Source organism: Schistosoma mansoni, chromosome 1 (assembly GCF_000237925.1).
Source record: "Schistosoma mansoni strain Puerto Rico chromosome 1, complete genome".
Classification (NCBI taxonomy): domain Eukaryota; kingdom Metazoa; phylum Platyhelminthes; class Trematoda; order Strigeidida; family Schistosomatidae; genus Schistosoma; species Schistosoma mansoni.
This window is the reverse complement of record NC_031495.1, coordinates 30,789,005-30,813,816: the sequence shown is the minus strand read 5'-3', so window position 1 is coordinate 30,813,816 and position 24,812 is coordinate 30,789,005. Positions and strand designations below refer to the sequence as shown.

Here is a 24,812-nt window from a genome sequence, read left to right as displayed (position 1 = left end):
ATACGATAATTCTTTGCAAGATAGTTCCAAAATTTAACGCTCTTCACAATATTACCAATATAACAGAAGCAACCAACTTTTCTGACCACTTCACATACCATACATGGCTAGTTTTATCAGTCCTAGTGAACCAAACATCCATGAAATCTTTACAAAGACACCATGATGGTCTGAAGATATCCAGGTGTCCATTAATTGGTAAGTATAAAGCACAGAACAACATTCTTAATGAATGGTTAGAGATACTAGTGTCTAATATTCAAAGTCTAAAAATAATTACTAGTTTATGGTGCAAGTACTATTTAAGCATTGTTGGGGTTGAACATAAAACCCGAAGTAAAATATGAAAACTTATCAATAGGGTTGTTGGAATTCGCTTTACAAATATCGAGACAAAATAATGTTGACTAATGAAGAACTAAGTTGGGTAAAAGCATTCATTCGCGAACACATGCCCATATACTTGGCCTTGAGTCACATTATTTGTGTGAGAGCCAGTCCAAGGTGAAGCAGATGAGGAGAGATTCAAACCTGGAACGTAGTGGTTGAAAACCTTGTACCCTAATGACTGTTGAGATTGGTGAAAAAAGTTTAATGACTAAATTAAGATATCTTGCTAATCAGCGAAGTCACATACTATTGGTTTAAGCTATTTACAAAATGTTGACCACATAGTTATTATTATTATTTAACCACATAAATATTGGTACAAAGGGGCACCAGATATATATGCGCCTCACAAATCTCATTTGATTTGTGTGAGGGCTTTGATAATGTCCTGGTGCCCAAACTGAAGCAGGTGGTTTTCTTAGGGGGCCACACCCGGAGCCTTCGACCTAAAGGTCTGATCCATAAGGCAGTGGAGCATCGTAAGGAGATGCAGTCCCATGGTAACCGGTGGCCAACGATTGATTCATACGCCATTCGTTCCCTCAGGATACTGGAGCCCATGTGCACCATTGGTTTGGAATCAGGGTTTTCCAACTCCCCCAGGTGGACTCGCCGTGTCCACCAACCCGGTTAAAGGGCCGGACATTCGCTTTTCGTCCTCTCAATTTTGTAAAACAACAACCCGGTGAGAGAAGGCAGTGAGTAGGACTTCCCTGGCAGAGGCTATATTAATTAATTTATGATACTCCCGTGGATCACTTTAACATCCTATTCCTCTTCTGCTTTTGGGACGTATGACAACTTGGACTGATATGAATTACCATAAGGAGTTCCATATTCTTCTGGCTCCTTTTTTTTCTCTGGTAATTACATTCTGTAAACCTCATTCGGTTTCAATCCTTCAAGGCTTTTAAGGTATGTGTGAAAATTAGAATTAAGGGCACAAAATTGATAAAGCAAAGAGCATGAGTTGAACAAAATGTTTTGAATGAATCCAATGAGTATCTTGAGCCATTAAAACTAGTGATCTTCAAAGAGAAAATATTTTTATTTCTAGTAAGTTGATATATGAATGAACAACTTGAGAAATAACAGTCGAATTGAACCTACCTTATCGGATATCCAACTCCGTCCAGCTTGATAAGCATTTGTAACTAAAACACTAAACATCCCATCAACTTGTTCCCTTTTAGGAAGCCAACTAGAGAAAAGAAATAAACAATAAAATTACTTTTCTAAACTCAAAACTTGCATTTTACAGAAATATGGTGAGACTGCACTCCCATATCTAACAGCTTACAAAAACTTTTTGAATATCACCAATGCAATACACAAGATGTTCTAATTGACTGAAGTTCTAAGAGCTTGGTTTTGGAGGCATGGTACAACAGAGAAATTTGAAATGACAACTGACGATTTGAAATGAAACAAAACACCTTTGTACAGGTTTTCAGGCCACATAAGTTTATTGAGTGAAGAAGGACGTGCCCATTTAGTTTAAATGTTAATGTAAGATTGTTGAAAAGCTTTGCATAATCTTAGATACTTTTATTACATAGAGAAGATAGAATACGAAACTGAGTGAAGAGAGCAAATAAAATGTGTGAAAAATTAATAAAATCGTTTATTCAGTCATGTCACATCATTTCTGAGCATATAAACTACGGGTGACTGTGAACAAGTGGTGGCCTCAACCGGTTATCTTAACTGATGGATATTGTTATAACTTGTGGCCTGCCTGGATGCCCTGTTAACGTATAAGGTGATAAGACCGCCAATCAGAGAGCAGCGAATTATCGACCGGACCAATGACACCCGAAAACCGTACGGGAAGTCTAGAGTACTTGTCGGTCCTGCTTTCTGCCTAGCCTGGCCAGTTAAGTACAGAACACCAATAACAGCTTCTGCAATATGAATCATTATATTTCAAACATACTGGGTTTATATACCAAACAGACAGACCATATTGTACCATAAAATAGGAAACAACATTTGTACAAGATTTAGCCAAATGTGACTGTGAATGTGGGAGGCAGTAATTAATAGACTGAGGATAACTCAATATTGGTAAATCGTATAGTAATAGTTCATAGGTCAAAACAAAGCTTATAATAAAAGGAACATGAATATGAATAGTTGAGTTACTTAACAATTATACAATAGGAAATATACGTATCATATTGGCATATAAATAGTTCTCAACAGTTACCACTAATAATTCTTATCGGGACACAACATACATGCAATTGGTCTAAACCTTTACTCAAATGCTGTGTTTATAACATCAAGTTATATCTCATCAGATAAGAGTTTTAACGAGAAACGTTATCGTGTCAATAAGAAGAACCTGCTGGTACGTTGGAATCTTGCAGGTTTGAATAATTATTGTTGTACCTTCACTGACGAAGGGAGATCATCATACCGGGTAGTAATGCATTGGCTGATACGTTACATTGTATTTTCCCCAGATGAAACAACTGTCTGAAATCCAACTCGACAAACCACCTATGATAACCATCGTTTTAACTCAATATTTGGTTGCGAATTCCTTTCCACTATTTCTCTTAAATGAATAGTTTGCATCAAACTGAGTTTTATTTTGTTATGTGACTGAGTTCGTAAATCAATCGTTTAGTTTCCCCATATGGGACTTGAAGATTGGTTCTATGAGTTGCTTATTGACTCAGTCATCTCAATTGAGTTGTGTATAAATCGTCAGTTATTTAAGTAGGTATCTTCTCGAAAAATCACTACACTGATTCCACAGAATGATGTATACATTGAAATAGGATTTCTATTTAGGTGGGAAAGTGACAATATTTCAAGAAATCTGATGTATAAAATGTTGAAAAGTTTTCGGATGAATTGTACACGTGAAATGTATAAATAAATACAATGTTCTTAAATATCCTTACGTACATAAACACGAATACACAATATCCTATAAGTGACTAATAATTCTAGAAACATCACAGAAATAGAAATAGAGAATGTTGGATACCAATAAAACATATGATCATCAAACAATAACAGTATTTTATAATGATACTATTTGTTGGTAATCGAACTAAAGAACTTTTTCACTTTCATAAACAGTTAATAAATGAATATATTTACAACTGAACAGCGATATAAGTCACTGATGCTAGTCACTGTATTCTCTGAAAATAAATATACACTCCGGAAGGATCACTTAGGCCGCTACCCTCCAATATTTCATTTACTAACTGTTATCAGAGTATTTTCATGATTTAACAATGACTAAGCTGCAGGGATGGTTATTTATGATTGCACAATATTTAGCAATTACTGCTTTATAACAAATTAGCATACAACTTGACAATTTGTATTATATCAACTCAAAATCAAACTACTGTCATATATTCATTAAATCAATCAAGTTTGAAATAAAGTAAAAATAGTAATTATGATTCATTTAGGCCATTTTATACATTTACTGTTTGATGTATCAGGTTTTGTTTGGTAAGATGAGCTCAACCTAACAAGTAAGTATAGGAAACTTTATCTATTCGGTTTTTTAAGATTCTTGAACTCTAAAAGTCAAGTACTATTATCATTATATTATTATGAATCAAAAAGCCTCATTGGAAACGTATATCAAGATATCTTATGCAAATAGTGTGGTTTGAACTTGTAGCATTTACATTTAATGGAGATTTGAATGTAAACGATGAAAATACCTGCATACCCTTCTTTTAAGTTGCAATTCAATGACCTTTAAATAATCATACATAAGCTAAAAGACAAAGATCAGGCGTTAGTACAAGTAAAAGACTATTAAATATGTTTAGAATGTCATATATCGACAGACTACACTGACGACCTACTACTTAACTACTATATCTGATGGGAAAACTAGTAAATTAGCTTTCTGCAGAAGGAAAATAGAGAAACTATGTACACTGTTCATTGTCAGTCGAAATATTTTAGTTATTCAATGTCTGACTCCAGTTACATCTTTTGATGATTATTATTGAAACACACATTTCGGCTACCCTCATATATAATTACCGGCTTACTTCGTGTCAGAGAATAACGGAATAAAATAATTCATATACGAGAATAAATTTAGAATATGAATACTATGTACACTCGTTGGTCTGAACAGAATCCGAGAAACGAAGGGAAAAAGCGAAACGAAGAGAGCGAAGCGGACCGGAGAAGGTGTGGGAGCTAACTCAATATGATAAAGCGTGAATCAATATTTATATTCAGACAAAAATAAATTACAGACACGTAATGTAATGAACAGGGTAAGCAATCAACACATATAGATCACATAAAAAGTCAGGGTTAATAAGCGAATAATTGACAAGGTCAAAATGTGACTTGGTAAGAATGAATAAATTGGTCTGTTCAGAAGCTAGAATAACCTATGTGGGCTTGGCATGATAACATCCACTACAATATCTAGAATATCTACTTCCGTTTCAATACCACTTACCTATATGCTTCACTGTTCAATGCTTTATTGATAAAATCACTTGTTAGGGTGAATCTGAAAGAACAAAAGAAATTATTATTATTATTATTATTATTATTATTATTATTATTATTATTATTATTATTATTAGTGTGAGAAACAGTATAAATTATGTTATAAAATCTGTGAGTACCAATGTGGTGGTAATTGTGCTAACATGGTAATTTGTAACAATGTACTCTCAAGTTTCTATTTTAATTGAACAGTATAATAAGAAAACAAAAGTCGGTCAGTAAACTTACAAAACTACAACATACGATCCAAAATAAACAGATATCTTATGAATAAGAATTAAGAGAATTTAGCAAAGAAAATTTTCTTTACGACGATATCATTTACTCAAGCTGTACAGTCGTATTTATAATTAATTTTTAAAAAAACAGCTTATCGAAAGATAGGACGATCGCATCATATCACGTGTCAAACAAAGTTATTTGGTAGTCGATGAGTGAAGAGAAACAATAGGATAAAAACAAATGTGAGAAGGATCGGTCATCTACTTGATGAGTATGAGAAGGGTGAAGAATGGATGAAAAACGTGATAATGACTAACAATTATAATTAAGGAGATTAAAAACACAAGAAAGATGTAACAAAATCACATTACCGTGTATAAAGATTAAGTGTTAGGACCATGGTAGAATGATGGTTTGCATGTCTCTTTTGCACATAGAGTTCAGGTCTGAAATGATGGGTTGCCAGCGCCTCTGAAAGGCATAAGTCATTAATTTGTGCTTCCTTCGAACCAAACCGTCTGAATCTATAGATGATTTTAAAGGACCTGTAAGGTAAGGGCATGTGACTAGGAGTTCACAAGATTTTATAATAATGAGCTGTTGATTGGTTGACTTTCATCTTTCCAAAACCACGCGGGATGTGTCCCACAGATATTCATCTCCAGTGGTAAGGTCCCTACCAGTACGGAGCTAACACGAAAACTACTCACAAAAAGGTAGTGTGTGACCGACCACAAGCAGTTGGGCACTGCGGTCACGCTCTCAAGTCAATAAGACTACTTCTAATCCAATTTTCGTTTCAGGTACCCCTAGAAGAATCCTTCCACGGTGTGAGCGACCGGGAAGAGATAACCCCCCTCATACCTATAACAGCACTCAAGATCACTGTATTCATAATCGATCTCCTTCAGTTCCTATTATTCCTCACACCTCGACTTTCAACACCAAACTTTCTCTTTCGGCTTCCTCCTCAAGTGTCATTATGGCCGATAATTATAGTGCTCAAAATACTGTCCCAGGTCTACTAAAACCTCGCTCCAAACTACACATTAGAGCCTTCAACGTACGCACCCTATGTCAAATCGGCCAGCAGGCCTCCTTGGTTAAAACCCTAGGACCTCGTTCCATTGATGTATGCTGTGTCTTCAAAACATGCACACAGGATCATGATGTGGTCATTCACTTGAATTCACCTCGCCAAAACGGAGAGCTAGTTCTCGTGGACTGGCAAATGTATGAATTGCACCAAGTACGAGGGCAGAACAAGCACTTTTAGAATAGATCCCTGTTAACAGTCGCCTATGTGTTGTTCGGCTAAACGGCTCCATAAGAACTCGGAAGCATAGAGACACAGATCGTTGCTTTTTCGTCATTTCTGCCTACGCTCCAACGGGCTGCAGCCCGGATGAAGTGAAAGGTGAATTTTACAGAAAGCTTTCTTAACTTCTTCAAGAAGCTAAACATTCAGACATAGTACTCGTAGCAGGTGACTTTAATGCCTATGTAGGTTGCTTGAAGCAAACAGAAAGACTTCAGATGGGTATTTCGGTATTCCGGCTCAGCGAACGGATAATGGTGACCGTCTGATGCAATTGTGCTCAGATAATCGTTTATTTAATACGAGCACACATTTGCTCGCGCCACACTGGACGCAGTAAAGCCGCATTAAGACCTATTAGAGTTGAACTCAGTGACGAGAAAGCCAAAAGTAGATTCCAGCAAAAACTGAAGTCACACTTAGGCAGTTCTGAAAACGAGACTGATCCAGATGTTCCTTGGAAAGATATACAAACAACTGTGGAAACAGCAGCCACATCTATTAGTGATTTGAACCAAAGGGTCACGAGAAACCAGTGGATTTCTGCTACATCTATTGTACTGATAGACTCTTGTGGACTTATCCCATCAGGCTCTAAACACGATGATGAGCGAAAACAAGTCAAACCTAGGTTAATTAGGAGCCTAAGGAACGATCGTGAGCAGTGGTTGACAACGAAAGCAAAAGAGATGGAAAGGACAGCGGTTGTATGTAACACCAGACAGCTTTTCAGACTAATAAAAGGAAACCGGAAATAAGGAGTGTGAAACAATTAACGAAAAAAGACGACACTTATCTGCTCTCAGTCCAGACGTTTAAAACGATGGGCGGAATACTTTGAGGAACAGTCAAGCTGACCTTCAGTTTTTCTACAGCTCCCTACCATTCCCAAACAGCCTGAATGGAACATTGAAGTAGGCCCCCCGACTTCATTGAAGTTCAAAAAGCCATAGCTAGTCTGAAACGGGGAAGAGCAGCTGGTCCATATAGATTAACTCCAGAGGTCTTTAAGGGTAATGGTCCAGTTTTAGCGGTTAAGTTGATTAATAGTTTAGCTAAAATCTGGGGGTTGGACGTAATCCCATCTGACTGGTCACAATCACTTGTTTCAATATATAAAAAAGGATCCAAATCACCCTGTGATAACCAAAGCGGAATTAGTTTAACTAATATAGATTCTAAACTACTAGCCTCAATAATTATCGGACGTCTAACAAAGACTCGTGAACTGCAAACACGGGAAAATCAGGCTGGCTTTAGACCTGATCGTGGCTATATCGACCACATATTCACCATTCGTCAGATCTTAAAACACAGGCATGCTTATCGGCATCCGATAATGATAGTTTTTCTTGCCTCAAAAGCAGCATTTGACTTTGTAGACCGAGAGGTTCTGTAGCAGTGTCTGTCATTTAAAGATGTACCTAAGAAGTATATAAACCTTGTGAAGGCTCTTAGGTGTCTTCGAAGCATTGCTCGTATATCCTGGGACCACCGGGTAAGTAATGCAGTTGCTAGGAAACCGGTACTAGGTAAGGATGGCAAATCGATTGATGAAGTAGTGAAACTTCATCAGTTGAGATGGCTGGGACACCTGTTACGTATGCCCAACCACCGACCGGCGATGTTTTATGGTGTACGAGTAGGTTGGAAGAAAGCTAAGGGCGGCCAGACCAAAACGTGGCACAAATCCATGAAGTCACTGACAAGTGGACTGAGCCATGTTGGTAGGTGTAGACTACCTGGTTGGGATTCGCGAGATGATAGCAACCGATGGTTAGAGACCTTGAATGGCTCAAAATCGTTTGCAATGGCGAAGGTCCATCCACTCTTTGTGTTCTACCAAATTCTAATCTTCTGAATTCCTCATGTCTCTATCTTTTTGCTCTTTCCAAATTTATTTCACTGTATTATACTCCTTTAATAACATCTTCAAACCCTAGTCTTTCACATAATGCTTATACTCTTACTACTTCTACCACTATGGGATTCGAATCGACAACTTCATCTCTGTGCTAATGTGATATGGCAACTCGAACTGATGTACGTACGTACGAAGTTCTACGTTGTGACTGACTGACTGACTGACTGAGTTTTGAAGAACATATGTCAGGAGTTGTATAGTTTCTCGTCTATCGTATCTCCCGACAATGTTCGCCTAGCACTGGATGATAAAAATTGAATTAAGTTTCTCCTTCTACTTAAAGAGGTCCAGTTGTGAAAATTCGTGTACTGTCCGTCCCAAGTTGGTTTTTGATACATAGACCTCTGCAATGTGTTTACGAGTTGTACACAATAAAATAGTTGGGACGAGGAACTAAGCCGGGTATAATTCATTCACAGTAAAATATGTAACTACGTTTCACTACAAAAGTGGAAATTTGAATACGAAGTCCTTGCGAACACAAGCGAAAAGTCGCTTTATACAACTGCAGGGTTGTTTGACCTTTTGTAAAGGCAAGGTATATTGGTTTCAGTGAACATCTTGGCAATTGTTTCATAAATATATTGAAAATCTGTTCATAGAAAACCAATAGCTAGCCACATTACAGGTCTTATAAGGGTATTCAGTTTCTATTTTTTTCACCATTTAGTACAGTAGATAAACAGACATGTCCAGATGCAACTACCCACTAAAGTTTTTAGACTACGTAACAGCAGAAAAACTGGTTAAAAACGACAAGAATCAATATTGAGTAAATAAGCTGAAGAAGGAAAAAAACAAAAGTAATAAGACATTGGAGACTTGGGAGAAAACAAGGGGTGAATACATCGCTGTAATCAATATGGAATTATATCGCTCAGAGTTAACAACTAATGATCTTCATTTTAACACTTATCGGGGATTCGACCATTAAAACTTCTTAGCAACGTTAGCATATTTAGTGATCGGATCACAACAGTCACTCCGCCATAAGAATATCTTTAGGCAAGCTAGAAATATTTTCCCTCGCTTATTTTTTCCCGACTGAAGTTAGCCCTTCTTATTATTAATGCAAGTATATCCATCATTTTTCATATGCTTAAAAGGTTTACCTACGACCATATATAAGTTTTGATTTACTTTCAGCTATATCAGATCACATTCTACTATTTTACTTCCAATCAAAAAGCTCCATTCTCAGTCACAAGTAGACTCCTTAAAATATTACAAGTAAACACGGAAAGATACTAAAAATGGACCCAAATGATTCATTCATACGAGAGGCGAAGATAGTCGTTAATGAGTTACAACTAAACTGCAAGACCAATTTTGATGCAAATCAGAAAGCTCCCTTTATCGAAATAGACACACAAAAGGTACAGAACGATCTCAATGCTTCAGGAACACAAAATAATTTCGACCTTTATTGAGTCTCGTAACCTACTCCATTCCTCTTTTTATTCTATAAAACTAACGAACTGCAAGTCCAATCCAAAATACAGCTTGAATTACCTTTTAATACACCCTATCAACGAATAAACGTTATCATCCTTTGTATATATACGGCTCCCATTACAAAAATACACGATAGTCCTAGAACCGTTAGTGTACCTGGAAATTCGGTGAATATTTTCGCAGGACTTAATTCTATTCGGTTCCTCTTCTTTTTCTCACCACACACTTAAGCTTTAGATTCCCGAAGAATATAACTCAGAATGAATTAAGAGAGCACAAGTATGAATCTCAAGTTATGGTGAACAAATATATTTGGCACTTAATAAACACTGGTAGTCCTATAAGCTTTCCGTAAATAGATCCATTATATGTAATAGCGAAATAATCAATTTAATTTTGAATTACTTGGTAGTATTATAAACAATAGTAATAAGAACTATTTCGACATACCTGAAATGCTAAAAACATTGTCAGCAGACAAAAAGTGAAAATAAAGAAGACAAGAATAAAAATACTGACTACACTGTCTACCCATGAGTCCAAGTAACGACAAAGCTAAAAGAAATGAAAAACCAAAGTGTCATTAATTTCATAGAACTAATATCAATTTACCCGTTCAATATGCAAAACCATAAGATGTAAAACAGGTTGACACATTTTATAAGTCCTGAGTTCATTGCCAAAGTAAAATAAAGTAGAGCATTCAAATCAGTAACTTACACAAACAATATAGTGATAACATTATTTAATAACCTCATATAAGTTCCTAAACTCAACATCAAGCCACGCTTTCGTTATGAGGGTTAATGGTACTACCTAGCTGCCCAAACTGAAGTATACGGTGCGATATTCTACAGCTCTATTATGCCACTACACAAAAACTAGAAAACAAGCTTAAATGCTACTACTGGATATGCAAGATGACAATTAATTGAATCTCCAGTCTATCAAGTTAACTTTAACCCCCAAATGCCCTGGTACGGCCGAGAGTGGGGAGAGTCCGCTCTCCCTCTCCAAATGCTCTCACATGGCCACGCATATATAGCCTCTAACAGGGAAGTCCTACTCAATGCCTTCTCGCACCACGGGTGTTGTTTACGAAATTGAGAGGACGAAAAGCGAACGTCCAGCGCTTTAACCGGGTTGGTGGACACGGAAAGTCCACCTAGAGGAGTTGGAAAACACTGATTCCAAACCAATGGTGCACATGGGCTCCAGTATCCTGATGGAACGAATGGCGTATGAACCTATTGTTGAACACCGGCTACCATGGGACTGCATCTCCTTACGATGCTCCACTGCCTTGTGGATCAGACCTTTAGGTCAAAGGCTCCGGGTGTGGCCCCCTAAGAAAACCACCTGCTTCAGTCTGGGCACCTGGGCAGTATCACAGCCCTCACACAAATCAAATGAGATTTGTGAGGCGCATATTTGTCTGGTGCTTTTTTGTACCAATATTTATATGTTTAAATAAATAAATAAGTTCCAAATGAAACATAAAACACAAAGCAGTAGTTTCTACATTGTTTCCCCTTGATTAATTCCATTAACTTATTTAATGCGATCTGAAACTAAGAGTTTATTCCACACCAAAGTTTAAAGGCAAGCGTAATAAAAAAACTGTACATGAGTTGTGCAAATCCATTTGAACATTTTTTTTAATATAGTTACTAAATTGAAAAATATATAACAGAAAACCTAACCACTAGTGCAAAAGATTTATAAACCATGATGCAACTATCAGTTTATCACTTCACCAACAGGTTCACTTTGCATGGTCTAAACTTTTGACAAATAAATGTTAGTTATAAAAAGCAAATTATTCAGTGATACTACTCTTTATCTGCTACCTTTACATTGTTGTTAGCAAACATGAATTATTATTAAGCATTTCAGCTAGAGTGAGGAATATCAAATGAAAATTCACTATTCATCTTCTCGATCTTGAAGTCCAGTATTTCTTCATACATACTTTCCGATTCCGCCTTTTTGAACTATATCCTTTATGTTTAATCTTTCTTGTCATTATTCCCACCACATGATTTCGATCATTTTTGCCAATCTTGTCAATTTTATCTTCTCATGATAACAGTGGTAATGCCAACTTTGGCCAACGCATATTTCCAGGCTCTTAGTCAATGATAACTGACTTATTTCATGCACTTAAATTAATATGAATGACAATTATTACTACAATCTTACGATCATCAAATATTGTTTTTTTTACAGATTACTTCATGAGTTTATTTAGAAAGAACTTGTGCACCACGCCTTAACAGTTTACACTATATAGAGAAATATCTTAAAGTTATGAGAATATTTTTTAAGGGTTTCAAAATGTATTACTAATATTGGAGTATGAGTGTTACTCTTATCCTTATACGATTTATTATCCAACCTTCAGTTATAAGTCCACTTAAAATCTACTTAATCGATAAAGCAAATAAAAATGATATTTTGAGATGTAATATATGTTTATTACTATATTTTTCTCAAATATAACTTTTAATGAGCAACAATTAACTGACATATTACTGACAATGTCCTACGGTCGATCTATTAAAGTGGATTTTTATGGAATAGCAGTTATATACACTAGGTGGTGTCAGCATATCTTCAAAATATGTGGTACTCCAAATCAATAGTTCGGATTGTTAGGTGAATAGCTCAAAGCAAATATGACTACTTCGATCTGAGAAAAAAATTTCTAATTTAATTTGATAGCTGATTACTTGATATTACGTTATTTTACTACTCTTGAGGTTTGATGTCGAGAAATAAGACCTTGAATAAATAAAATTATAGGTGGAAACAAAAGTTAATGCTTAGTCTCTATGACCAGCAATATCCCAAATTATGCAACATACTTTTCTATCGCAATATCCCAATAGTGTAAGTAATCCATGCACAGGCCTGGGGATGACCGACTTTAAATAAGCTTTTCTTTGTTCCATGGTCATATTCGGAGTAATGGTCTGTAGTAGACTGTTCAGTTTACAAAGAACCCAATGTGATAGTTCTTGCAACTTTAAATAAAGTGATAGACGAAAAATCCCAAAGAAAATTAAGATAAAACAAATCAAATATAATGGCCATTGATAAAGCCAAATAGCGACGAGAAAATGAGCCCAAAATAATGCAAGAAAACAGTGATTGACAAATGAATCGTCAGAATAGCAAGTATCGTTTGTATAAGCTGCGTCAAAGATGTTTCCCGATCTAGGAAGGGAATTACCTCTCACAAGAAACCTGTAGAGAAAAAAAGTTTTAAAGTTATTTCAACTGACCTATTATTGATCAAAATAACAAAGATTGTGCAAGAAAACGATCTGCATATGCGCGGCAGAAACAGTACTTGCAGGTTTAGATAAGGATAATTACCAAATCTGCATAACTTACAAGGTTTATTCAGTTTTCCTTTGAAAATACTTGCCAGCTTTAGTGGCTGCACTATTATTCTGATGTCTTAAACACAGCACAATTTCGTACGAGCTCAGACATAACAAAACTCCTATTATGACACGATTATAGTTCAGTCTCATGTAAAAATGTAGAGTTCATTATTTTGACGTGTTTCAATAAATGAAAATCTCACTTCAAACAATAGAGGATCAGAAACATGACTGGAAATAGATTTTTTACATAAAACAAATGATTCAGACACTTGAAAACAGGTTATCGACGAATTATACAGATGGCTGACTGTTATATAAACGCACTTTTGGCCGACTGTGACCTATTTCACTAAACAGTTTCATTATGCATACAATGAAATGTCCGTTAAGGCTATTGAAATTTGGCAGGAAAATTTTTCGTGATAGAAATAAATAATAAAATTATCAGCGAATATGAAATAAGACTAAACCAGTGAGATATTATGTTGATCTTCTTAATCTAATAATTCCTTAAATCTTAACTTAGCCCATAAATATTGACTCAAATGCAGTCATGAGTTATTGAATTACCTTAATACTCAAATTCAATCTAGTCATCTGGGATACATAAAACTATGACTTGTTCATGCGCTTACCCTTTTCCTTCCAATATTGCACTCCATGATTTTGCGGAAGATAAACACAACTGCTCAGACATGAAAGCTCGGAGCTCACTAACCGGATCAAACCCGTAGGACGATCCTGTCGGTACTGGGAGGAAAGCTTGCCTGAAGTAAATGAATACAGGAGCAAAATGAATACACGCAAAGTTAAGTAAAAACAAAACATTTAGTTTGAATCAAAAATTTGATGACGTCGACATTGTTTTGGTAAAATACAACTGTTATGTCATTTAAAAAATGCATGCAATTATAATGATCTATCACTAGATGACTAATGATGAAATTCTGTAAGAAATCCGATGTCATTATTATGCTCAATGAATATCATACTGAAATTTTACCTAACATTAGATATGTGGCAGACGACCTATTAAACCATATTCCGTGTTACTTGGTTTACTTTTAAAATATCCTTATGATAAGAACATACGTCGTCCAGAAGGATTTGAATGTGACCAACTTGGTCTTGTGTGCTGTTACGGGTATGAGGGCTAATATCACTTCCCGGCTGCCCACACTGTGGAAGGGTACTTATTGAGGGACCTGAAAAGGAAGTTGGATTAATGTTGGTCTTAACGACCTAGGAGCGTGACCGCAGAACCCAAGGGACAACTGCTTGAGGCCGGTCACGCACGGCGTTTTTGTGGGGTTTCTGATGTGTTAGCTTCGCTCTTCAAAGGGCCTTACCGCCGGAGACGGAAATCCGTGAGGTAAGGTGAGGCGTGACATTTTTAGGGTCGACCCTTTCAAACCCCTTCCGTGTGAGAAGGCAGTACCACTACAGATGCTGGTTGTTCGAGGGAAATACCTTACTGCTGTCACATCTCTCTACAGTCAGCAATACGACTTCGCCCTCAGACCTTGAGTTGCTGCTTTTAGTCTTACCGTCCTCCAATCGACCTACCTGGCATGGTGGGACCTACAGGAACATATGTTTCAGCCAACATAGCTCGGTTGGGTCATCATGATAGGCAAGCCTGACCACCACGTCAAAGTAGCAGCTACGGTCGGGCCAGAACATCTGCCAGAGGATGCCATACCGACTAGTGACAATGAGTGGTTAGTGAGGTTCGATATCAGAAAGGAGTAACGTTTTAACGGGCGTTTACTTAAATATCCCCCCCAAAGAAATATCACTTTTGATATTTGGAAACGAATACATACTAACCGCTTCGTTTTTGGTTACGCAGATTCACTGCATATTAATAAACACTAAACAGCATGTACCCTGGCCATCGAAAATGATCCACGGTACAAAAAATACAAAATGACAAAGACGTGATTTAGCTCCTAAATATATGCAGTCAAAAATGTTACTTGATCGTTTCTAATTTTACATATATACTATCGAATTTCGAAACCACTGCTTCTAAGCACTACAGAAATTTACGATTTAACTTCACAAGACAGGCAGATTAGTGATGAACGCTGTTGCAAAACAGTTAAAATAGGTATGAAATATTATAATGCAGACTGATATTTAAGTTGGAGAAAGAGTATTTGGATTTATGAAGTATGACCAAGCATGAAATGTATCAGATATTTTATAATCAACTCATGAATACACCTCCCTTAAGTCTGTGGTCAACTGCAAACCACAGACATGCTGTGAATCCAGCTTGGTGACCCAGGAACATAACTATTTAACTCTATCTTTAGACTCGTTTTACTTAATTCGATGTAACAAAAGACTTGTATTCTATGTTAGATAACAAAAGATAAATGAATTATAGCATAACGAGAGTCATATCTGTAAAATTTATTACTCTTATTTAACTGGTAACTTATTTTATTTTATTTAAACACATAAATATTGATACAAGGAAGCACCAGGTACATATGCGCAGCACAAATCTCATTTGATTTGTGTGAGGGCTGAGATACTGCCCAGGTGCCCAAACTGAAGCAGGTATTTAACTAGTAAAGACAGATATCATCGTCTAGCTGGCATTAATATCCTTACGTTGGTTGCTAAAATAGCGATCGTAATGCTCAGAATTACTTCTTCGGTTCATCTGGAATATTTTGTGACTGGAAAACTAACCTCAGAAACTGCGACCATCTTAGAGGAAGACCAGTTTGACGCTGTTGTCCTTCCACCTTTGTTTGACTTTGTTGTATTTGAGTGGAACCCTCGAAAGGCTTACTGAATTCCGTACTAACTTCTGCCAGTGTGTCACAGGAAACCGCACTCCTAATTAACTCGGAAGATCCCCCATCTAATGCAGTAACAGTATGGCAAGAAGCCCACCGTTCTGCAAACAACAAAAGTCAAAAATCAGTAGACAATCCCAAATAACAAGTCGACTACTGAAATATGATGTTAACTAAGCCTTGGAAAGTGATATAACGTCAATATATCATGAGAACACGTTTCTGTTAATCCTTATATACCTAGTAGACTTACTGAACATATTCAGCTGCTTGGAGACTTTTGAAAAGAGAAATATATTTATTGACAAACCAGCGTACTGGATACACCATTCTACATCCAAAATTACAATTACTAGATTATTCGTGTGCTCATACCCCTTGCTCTCCCTTACTTGCTGATTCAGTTGTGACTGTTATATGTTTTTGATAGTTTTAAGATAACTTTTTGGACTAACTACAGTACTTTACATCATAAGAATCTCATTATTTGTTACCGAACTGTTTACAGTAATCATTACCTATGTGACTACATCCCTTAAAGTTGCTCCACTGGTTTGTGGACCAGACCTCGAGGTCAGGGGCTCTGGAAGTGGCCTCCATAGAAAACCACCTGCCTCGGTCTGAGCGCCTTAGCAGTATCCTAGCCCTCACACAAATCTTAGGATGAAGTGTGAAGCATATATATTTAGTGCCGCTTTATACCAATGGTTATGTGTTTAAGCAAATAAATAATAGACTTTCAAACTCAACATGAAATAGCAGCTGGAAACAAAATTGTACAGATGAAAAGTACCACTGAACTAAATTTAAGTGCAACGAAATCACACATACTTAGCAAAGTCTAAAACATAAATCTAAAGGCTTGAGTAAAAATGTAAGCAAATTTTATATTATCCCGAATGAGGATGTAAATATCTGACCTTGACAACTGCAATCAGCTTCCTCAGTGAAACCCCAATAGCCAATTATCAAGACTGCAACAGAAAAGAAAAACACGGGTACCCTTAGAACCCCACCAAACGATGTACACCACAACAGCAATGAAAGCCAGAAAAAGTGCGACACACTGTACACGAAGTGGAAATTGGGTGGTTTTACCAAAGTAATTATGCCGTAGATAATACCTAGAGTAATGACCTGTAAATCTAGGAAACTGAGTTGGACTTACTAACTTGAACGATGTCAATTCTAAGACGAAATCAATGAATGATATTAAGAAGTAAGAGATCCGTATGGATAATCCAGGGAGCCAAAAAAAATCAAAGTAGGAAGAAATGTTGAAAGCAAGGAGAAGAAACAGAGATGTTTTGAGTAAACTCCAGTGATCGGACATTTTTTTGATTAATATGGAATAGAGAGCATTAGAAACTCGGAACGGCACAACAACAGTCTCCACTAAAAGTAACTGGTCTTCTGCATCAACACGCCTAACCCATCCCCGAATAACATCAGTTAACGAACTTTTAAATGGATATAACACCGTCCCACATAGAACAGCCCATAGAAGAGGTCTGATAAAAACCTGGAGCGTATAATAAACTGCCAGAATGGCAACGCATATGAAAGAAAGAATTATAAAAGCAGCGGCATTGTAAAATGCTTGTCGAATGGCCTTAATTTGAGAGCGTGACAAGCGTAGGCAGTGCTTGAAGCCGAAAGACGTAGTAACAAAAGATTCCATTAACTACTGGTTGACGTGATTTTCTCCACACTTCTCTAAGCACGAATGCCAGGATTCACCGGTGTCTCCACAAAAGACGCCGTTCATTCGAAATACCGCCCGCTGAGTAAGGTCACACAATTCCCAAGGCTAAGCACAGTCTACGAAACTGACAATGGTTCAGTTTCACCATATTAGACACACTTTTTGGGTTATTGATATCTGTTTCCGTTTTTTATCCCTCCTATTCTTGCGAAACTCTGTAACGTCAGTTGCAGACAAAACATCCAGTATTATTGTAACAAAAAGGTAGGCTAACCACTCATTTTAAGTCATTATCTTGACTTTGCAAGGTGTTTCCAACCCATTTGGAAACTTGTAGTGAAAGCAGGTTAATTACGGGATTTCAATAGCCCTGATGAGTTTGACAGCTACCCCAAAGGTGTCACTGATGCTGATGGTTTGGTAACGCTTTTTTCCTTAACACCTTCATAGGCAAAGGATCATAAGCCCGGTCAAATCTAAAGTCATTAATGAATGAGTCCAAAAATGTATTTGCAAGGTTGTTGATATGTTAATTAGCATATTAACCAGGTTGTTGCGGCGATGCGTAGCACGGCGTACCCATTCATGATCTGATACGAATGGGTGACCGAGAGCCTTTTGTTAATGTCCAGAGAAATTAATGAGGTCACTGTCAGTACTGAAGACCTATGAGGCTTTTTATCTCTGAGCTTTTATTGGCACTACGTTATTGTCCAGCAATAATGCAGAGATGATTTTCGTAGAATGAATGTTTTGTTTTTTCTAGAGAAAATATATATTCATATAAGCACATTAGCAACGAAAATAAAGATTTTTGACACAGTAGTACAAAAAATCGAGATGAAACCAAATGTTATGTACTGTTTTACGTCCACTGATGATTTGAGTGTTCTGGAAACCCAACTCTTCTTCCACAAAGCATTGTTCTGAGTCTGTTTTCGTATACGACTGAAGTGTCGTCGTGATTGCTGATTATCGGGTGAGGCATTGTAATTGTGAGACTAGTGTTGTTCGATTGTATCGGAGGGTGATCGACATGATTAGGGTTTCCTTCTAAACACGCGCCTTTGAGACGATTGGTGCTGATGCCATCGTAAGTTCCCTTCTTATCAGTGTTATAATACCTAGAATCAATCTGAAGGACTTTGAAGAGTCCTTCGTATGCCATTTCGGGACGTCGTCGAAGTGAGTTGCGAAGTACAAAGACGTATGTACTATATCGTAGAGTAGGCTGAAAGGAAACACCAGTTGATCGCGGCCGAGTGGAAGCAGGTTTAACTGAACTCATTGTTTGTAAGTCTGCTCGTATGGGAGTTTATATCCATATTCACTGAAAAAGATAAAGGACCAGGGATTCTCCTGGAAGTCAGAGTGTCATTCCATATACGAGTTGAGCTGCAGTGTGCCCAGTGTCAGCTTTCACCGCATTGTGAATACCAAATAGAAAAACGTCGGTCCAACGTGAACCGTTTGCATCTGAGAGTGAATCTTTAGGCTGTCAGTGAAATCGTCCTACCAACGCGCTTGTTTGTGAGTGGTAGACAGTCGTTTTGAATCGTGTGATTTACAGTGTTGTGATCAGGCAACGGGAAAGTTCAGATTCGAATTGGCGATCAAAGTCTGTTTTAACTGATGGGAGGCAGACAAATGTTGCTGCCCACGGTTTGACCAAGGGGCGGGCCACTGTTTCACCAGTAATGTGTTTGATGGGTACTGAGTCTGGCTATCGACTGAAACGGTTAAGGGACTGGGGTATGTGGAATTATGGTCTACTTCATTAGTATTGCTCTAATAAAAGACCGAATCCTAAAATTGTAGATTTGTCATGGTGTAATTGCTTAATCTATAAAACCTTACGTGGAAGTCATGTCATTATCTTCACCAACTCATCCTATCGTAACAACCACGAATATGTGGTGGAGTACACATTTAGGCTGAAAAAAGGAACACTATATCCAATATGAGTAAAAGGTATAGGCTGCACAAGTATGATCACGCCTGCAAAGCCGAGCCATGCTATTTGATGAATTTGAACTCATTGGATTCAGTCTCCTTGCCTTTTCCATCGTTCGACTTTTTATCCCCATTAAATGTTGAATATCTATTTTCCCAATCGTCTCATGTTCAGCTTTGAAAAATGTGTGTTTAGGATCCAATGCCATTACACTACTCTCCCACTAAAATCAACGTGATGTTGGTTCAATATCAAATTAAGTGGGATTGTCGCGCGCCAGAGGTTACCAAGAATAATAAGAGTCCTCTGGGTGTTGATAAGCTGAAATATAAATCAGAAAGAAGGAAGCTGCAACTGATCTAAAAATACATACAGTCGTTTCAAAGTATTTGGTTTTATTTTTAACTCGCGAAATATAGAACTTTGCGTGAAGATTATATGGGAGCTGAACAAAGTGGTACTATAGCAATTAGGAATGATTGCTTGTAAAGATATTTTAATAAATAAATCCGCCTGTAGTTCCTCTGGGGGCTACTGCCGGCTCCAAGCCCGGATAAAGGAGGAGGACTGAGCATGGGGTTAGTGACCCCATCCAATAGAAAACCAACTCGCTAATGAAACGCTAACCAGAAAAAATTATTCAAACTATTTAAACTCTGCCCTGGGAGTTGAAAGAATAATTATGACGCCTCATGATGAAAGTCGAGTTCCTTCGGACGTCATGTGGCCGATGCACCTTACGACAAACAGAGCAACCATTTACCTAGATACATGGAACGTCTGGACAGCGTGGCAGACCGGAAGAATCTTCCAAATTGCTGCAGAAATGAGGAAGTACAACCTAGAAGTGCTTTGGATCAGTGAAACACATTGAACGCAGGGTGGACAACAACGACTAGCTTCAGGGGAGCTTCTGTTATACTCCAGCCATGAAGACGAAAATGCCGCACATATACCAGGAGTTGCATTGACGCTGTCCATACAAGCACGAAATGCACTTGAAGGATGGGATCATCAAATCCACCTTCAAAACAAAGAAAGAGGGCATTACAGTGAACGTTATCCAATGCTATGAGCCTACCAATGACTACGATGAAGACGTTAAATAACAATTCTACGATAGTCTACAGTCGATCGTCGAGAAGTGCCCAACAAAGGACCTGACCATTCCTATGAGAGACCTTAATACCAAGGCTGAAATAGACAACACTGGATACGGAGACGTCATGGAACGACATGGACTGGGAGAGAGGAACGAAAATGGTGAGAGATTTGCAAACCTATGTGTCTTCAATAAACTGGTCGTAGGCGGCACTATATTTCCACACAAACGCATTCACAAAACCACATAGACTTCATCGGACAACACTACACAGAACCAGATCGACTATGTCTGCATCAACAAAAAGTTCAGGAGGACGATGGGGGTGTGTGAACCAGGAGAATAGCTGATATAACACCAGATCATCATTTGCTGGTCGCCAAGATGAAATTAAAACTTAATAAGCACTGGACAACGGTGCGGATAACATCACAAAAGTTTGATACGGCTTTTCTTCGGGATACTGACAGACTCGACGAATTCAAGATAGCCCTCAGCAACAGGTTCCAGGCCTTTCATGATCTACTCAATGGAGAGGGAACTACTATGGAGAACAACTGGAAAGGGGTAAAAGAGGCAACCGTTTCAACATGTCAGAAGGTTCTGGGCCACATGAAGTACCATCACAAGGAATGGATCACTGTTGGTTCACTGGATAAGATTGAAGAAAGGAGGAACAAGAAGACAGCAATCAATACCAGCCGAACAAGAGCAGAAGAAGCCAAGGCACAAGCTGAATACACAGAAGCAAACAAGCAAATGAAGAGGAGCATCAGAACAGACAAACGCAAATATGTGGAGGATTCGGCAATGACAGCGGAAAAGGCTGCAAGAGAAGGAAACATGAGACAATTTTATGATAAGATCGTGTAATAATAATGACCAAATCGCAACTCTACGGTTCTTTTGGGAACAATCAATTGAGTGGAATTCATCTCTCTACATCAACTTCATTGACTACGAGAAGGCATTTGATAGCATGGACAGGACAACACTTTAAAGGCTTCCTCGACACTACGGCGTGCCTGAGAAGATAGTCAATATCATACGGAACTCTTACGATGGATTAAACTGCCAAATCATCCATGGAGGACAACTCACCGACTCATTTTAGGTAAAGACTGGTGTTAGGCAAGGTTGCTTACTCTCAGCCTTTCTCTTTCTTCTGGTGATCGGCTGGATCATGAAGACGTCAACATCTGGAGGAAAACACGGGATACAGTGGACAGACAGGATGCAGCTTGACGATTTAGACTTCGCAGATGATCTGGCTCTCCTATCACGCACGCAACAACAAATGCAGGAGAAGACGACCAATGTAGCAGTAGTCTCAGCGGCAGTAGGTCTTAATATAGGCAAATGGCAAAGCAAGATTCTCAGATACAACACAACATGCACTAATCAAATCACACTTGACGGAGAAGCTTTGGAGAATGTGGAAACCTTCACATATCTGGGCAACATCATCGATGTACATGATGGATCTGATGCAGATGTGAAGACGCGGATTGGCAAAGCAAGAGCAGCATATTTACAACTGAAGAACATCTGGAACTCAAAACAATTGTTAACCAACACCAAGATCAGTTCTACTGTATGGGGCGGAGACGTGGAGAACTACGAAAGCCATCATCCAGAAGATGCAGGTGTTTATTAACTGTTGTCTACGCAAGATACTTCGGATCCCTTGGCTAGACACTATCAGCAACAACCTACTGTGAAAGACAACAAACCAGATTCCAGCGGAGGAAGAAATATTTAAGAAGCGCTGAAGGCCAAAGGAGAAGAGGAAGACCAAAGAACACATTACTCCAAGAAATGGAGACAGACATGAGAAGAATGAACAAAAATTGGATAGAACTAGAAAGGAAGGCCCAGGACAGAGTGGGTTGGAGAATGTTGATCGGCGGCTTATGCTCCATCGGGAGTAACAGGCGTAAGTAAGTATTTCAATAAATCACCGTAAGATGAATAATGATAGCCGTTGGTTAATAACTTATAGGTAGTACAAGTATTTTGTGTTTAGGAATATATGCAAAAATAATCGATGTTGGGTCGGTGTTGATATCGGTATGGCCTTTGGTTCACATTAGAAAGTCCGTTGATGTTTGTGTTGGTATGCTGTCCGTATGAGCTGGTTTCCAGTTTCATCTGCATTAGTAAGCTAACTGAAAGAACAAAAGAATAACCGTGGGAAAGAAGAATTTCAACTAGTGTTCCAGTTAGTTTGTTAAGTTTGATACGGTTCATTGAGGTACGGCGAGATTTTCTTGACCTCATTATTACTTAACCGTGATAGAATTTAGTAGTACAACTAATACATATGAATGATTATCAAAATTTATTAATGCATGAAAAAGATAATTATGTGAATTTTGGACAGATAGATAAGGGGAATCAGTTAAACATGAGTGCATTCGTGAGAGACATGCTCTGGACTCAATGTTAATTATATTCATATCCACCGGCTGACGGTACATACAAATTAGTTGCAAGTATCGAGTTTCACATAATTTAGTTACAAATGTATGGACCACAAATTTACTGAAATAAAAGTAAAGTCCAGACATTTAAATCAGTACACGATCTAGGAATTAATTACACAGGAAGCCTAAACTTTGAAGTACACGTTTTCTCTATGATTTCTAAAGCTAGACGTCTAATTGGCTACATAACGAAAAATTTCTTCACGACAGGGTTTAAGCTAACCCTTTACAAAATACGTGTACGACCTTCTCTAGAATACTTCTCTTTTATCTTCTCTAATATGAATACCACTGACAAAATAAGAGTAGAAGATGTTCAAAGACGCTTTAGACGCCAGCTGCTAGGAAGTGACTCCACTCTCGATTACACAAGTAGATGTAAGCACCTCTCCTTAGAAGCTTTATGACACCGTAGGCTAAAGAACGATCTGATGCTTCTCTACAAAGCAACAAATGGACTTTCATTCCTAACCTACTGCCCAACTATGATTCATGACCCAGCCTATAGACTGAGAAACAATGCATATACACTATTTACCGAAAAAAACAATAACAAATGCGTTGTAAATTCTTAGCAGTATGGTATAGTTTATTGTGGAACAGGTTGCCGATACCTTTCGGTAACTGTGACACTTTTACCAAATTTAAAAGGCTAATAACCCTGTCACTAGACTCTAAAGAGCTTTACCAACTATTCCTTGAACTCCTGCCAGCCAGTGAGGCACTTTATTATGGACCGCCTAATATCTAGACGGAAGAAGAATATAACGAACCCCATTGTTCTTAGTATGAATATAACCAAACTACAGAACACATGCTTCATCCCCCCCTACTTGTTATTGATTATTAATCAGGGCCTTCTGCTCCTAACCCTCACTTTTACATTCCGATTCTCTCTAATGCTTAAAACCACATTATTCTTCCTAAGTGTCATGTCCTTTTATTTTTATTTTTCTCATTACAAGTAGACGGATAACTCACTAATCTGACGGATGCTGACCAACTAAGGCCGATCAAAAGAAGTTCAAATGTCCTAAATTCTTATGAGTTGTTCAATGTTTCATTTTTCTAACCCTGAAAATTTTACAATCTACTCCTTCATATCCTCTTGTTTGCTGTTAGTCCTTACCATCTCTTAACCACATATAATCTGACATGTCTCTTATAACTTTTACCCTTAGTTATCTTCATAGCAGTATGATGTATTAAATGGATGTCTAACCTATAATACTAATGTTTTTAGCATTGATTTGTTTGTAGCATGGAACTAGTAGAGACAGTGTATTCACACTATTGTCCATGGTTAAAGCAATATTCATACTGACCACAAACGTAAGAGAGCCTAACATCATAAAAGGAGGGCGGGTGGCGTTACTGACCAGCAAACATAATGTTGGGGAGATAACTTCAATCCATCCATGTCTGTAGGGCGGTACATGTTAAATTACGGCTCCTTATGTCAAGTAAGATGTCACGAACCAACGGTATTGATGCGAACTTATTTATGCAAAATACCTCTTTAAATTG

General features: G+C 37.8%; 1 protein-coding gene across 1 annotated transcript in view; it reads right to left on the bottom strand.

Annotated features, from left to right (window-relative positions):
* Smp_173620 (strawberry notch-related) overlaps positions 1-24,812 on the bottom strand; it is a gene marked incomplete at its 5' end in the record, with an annotated part of 55,507 nt that overhangs the window by 20,522 nt on the left and 10,173 nt on the right. Inside the window, 7 exons of the mRNA XM_018794023.1 lie at positions 1,501-1,591; positions 4,476-4,552; positions 10,278-10,382; positions 10,440-10,494; positions 13,858-13,989; positions 15,929-16,139; positions 17,041-17,650. Of these exons, the coding sequence (XP_018648477.1) occupies positions 1,501-1,591; positions 4,476-4,552; positions 10,278-10,382; positions 10,440-10,494; positions 13,858-13,989; positions 15,929-16,139; positions 17,041-17,650 (1,281 nt within the window). The remainder of the gene's footprint in view (positions 1-1,500; positions 1,592-4,475; positions 4,553-10,277; positions 10,383-10,439; positions 10,495-13,857; positions 13,990-15,928; positions 16,140-17,040; positions 17,651-24,812) is intronic.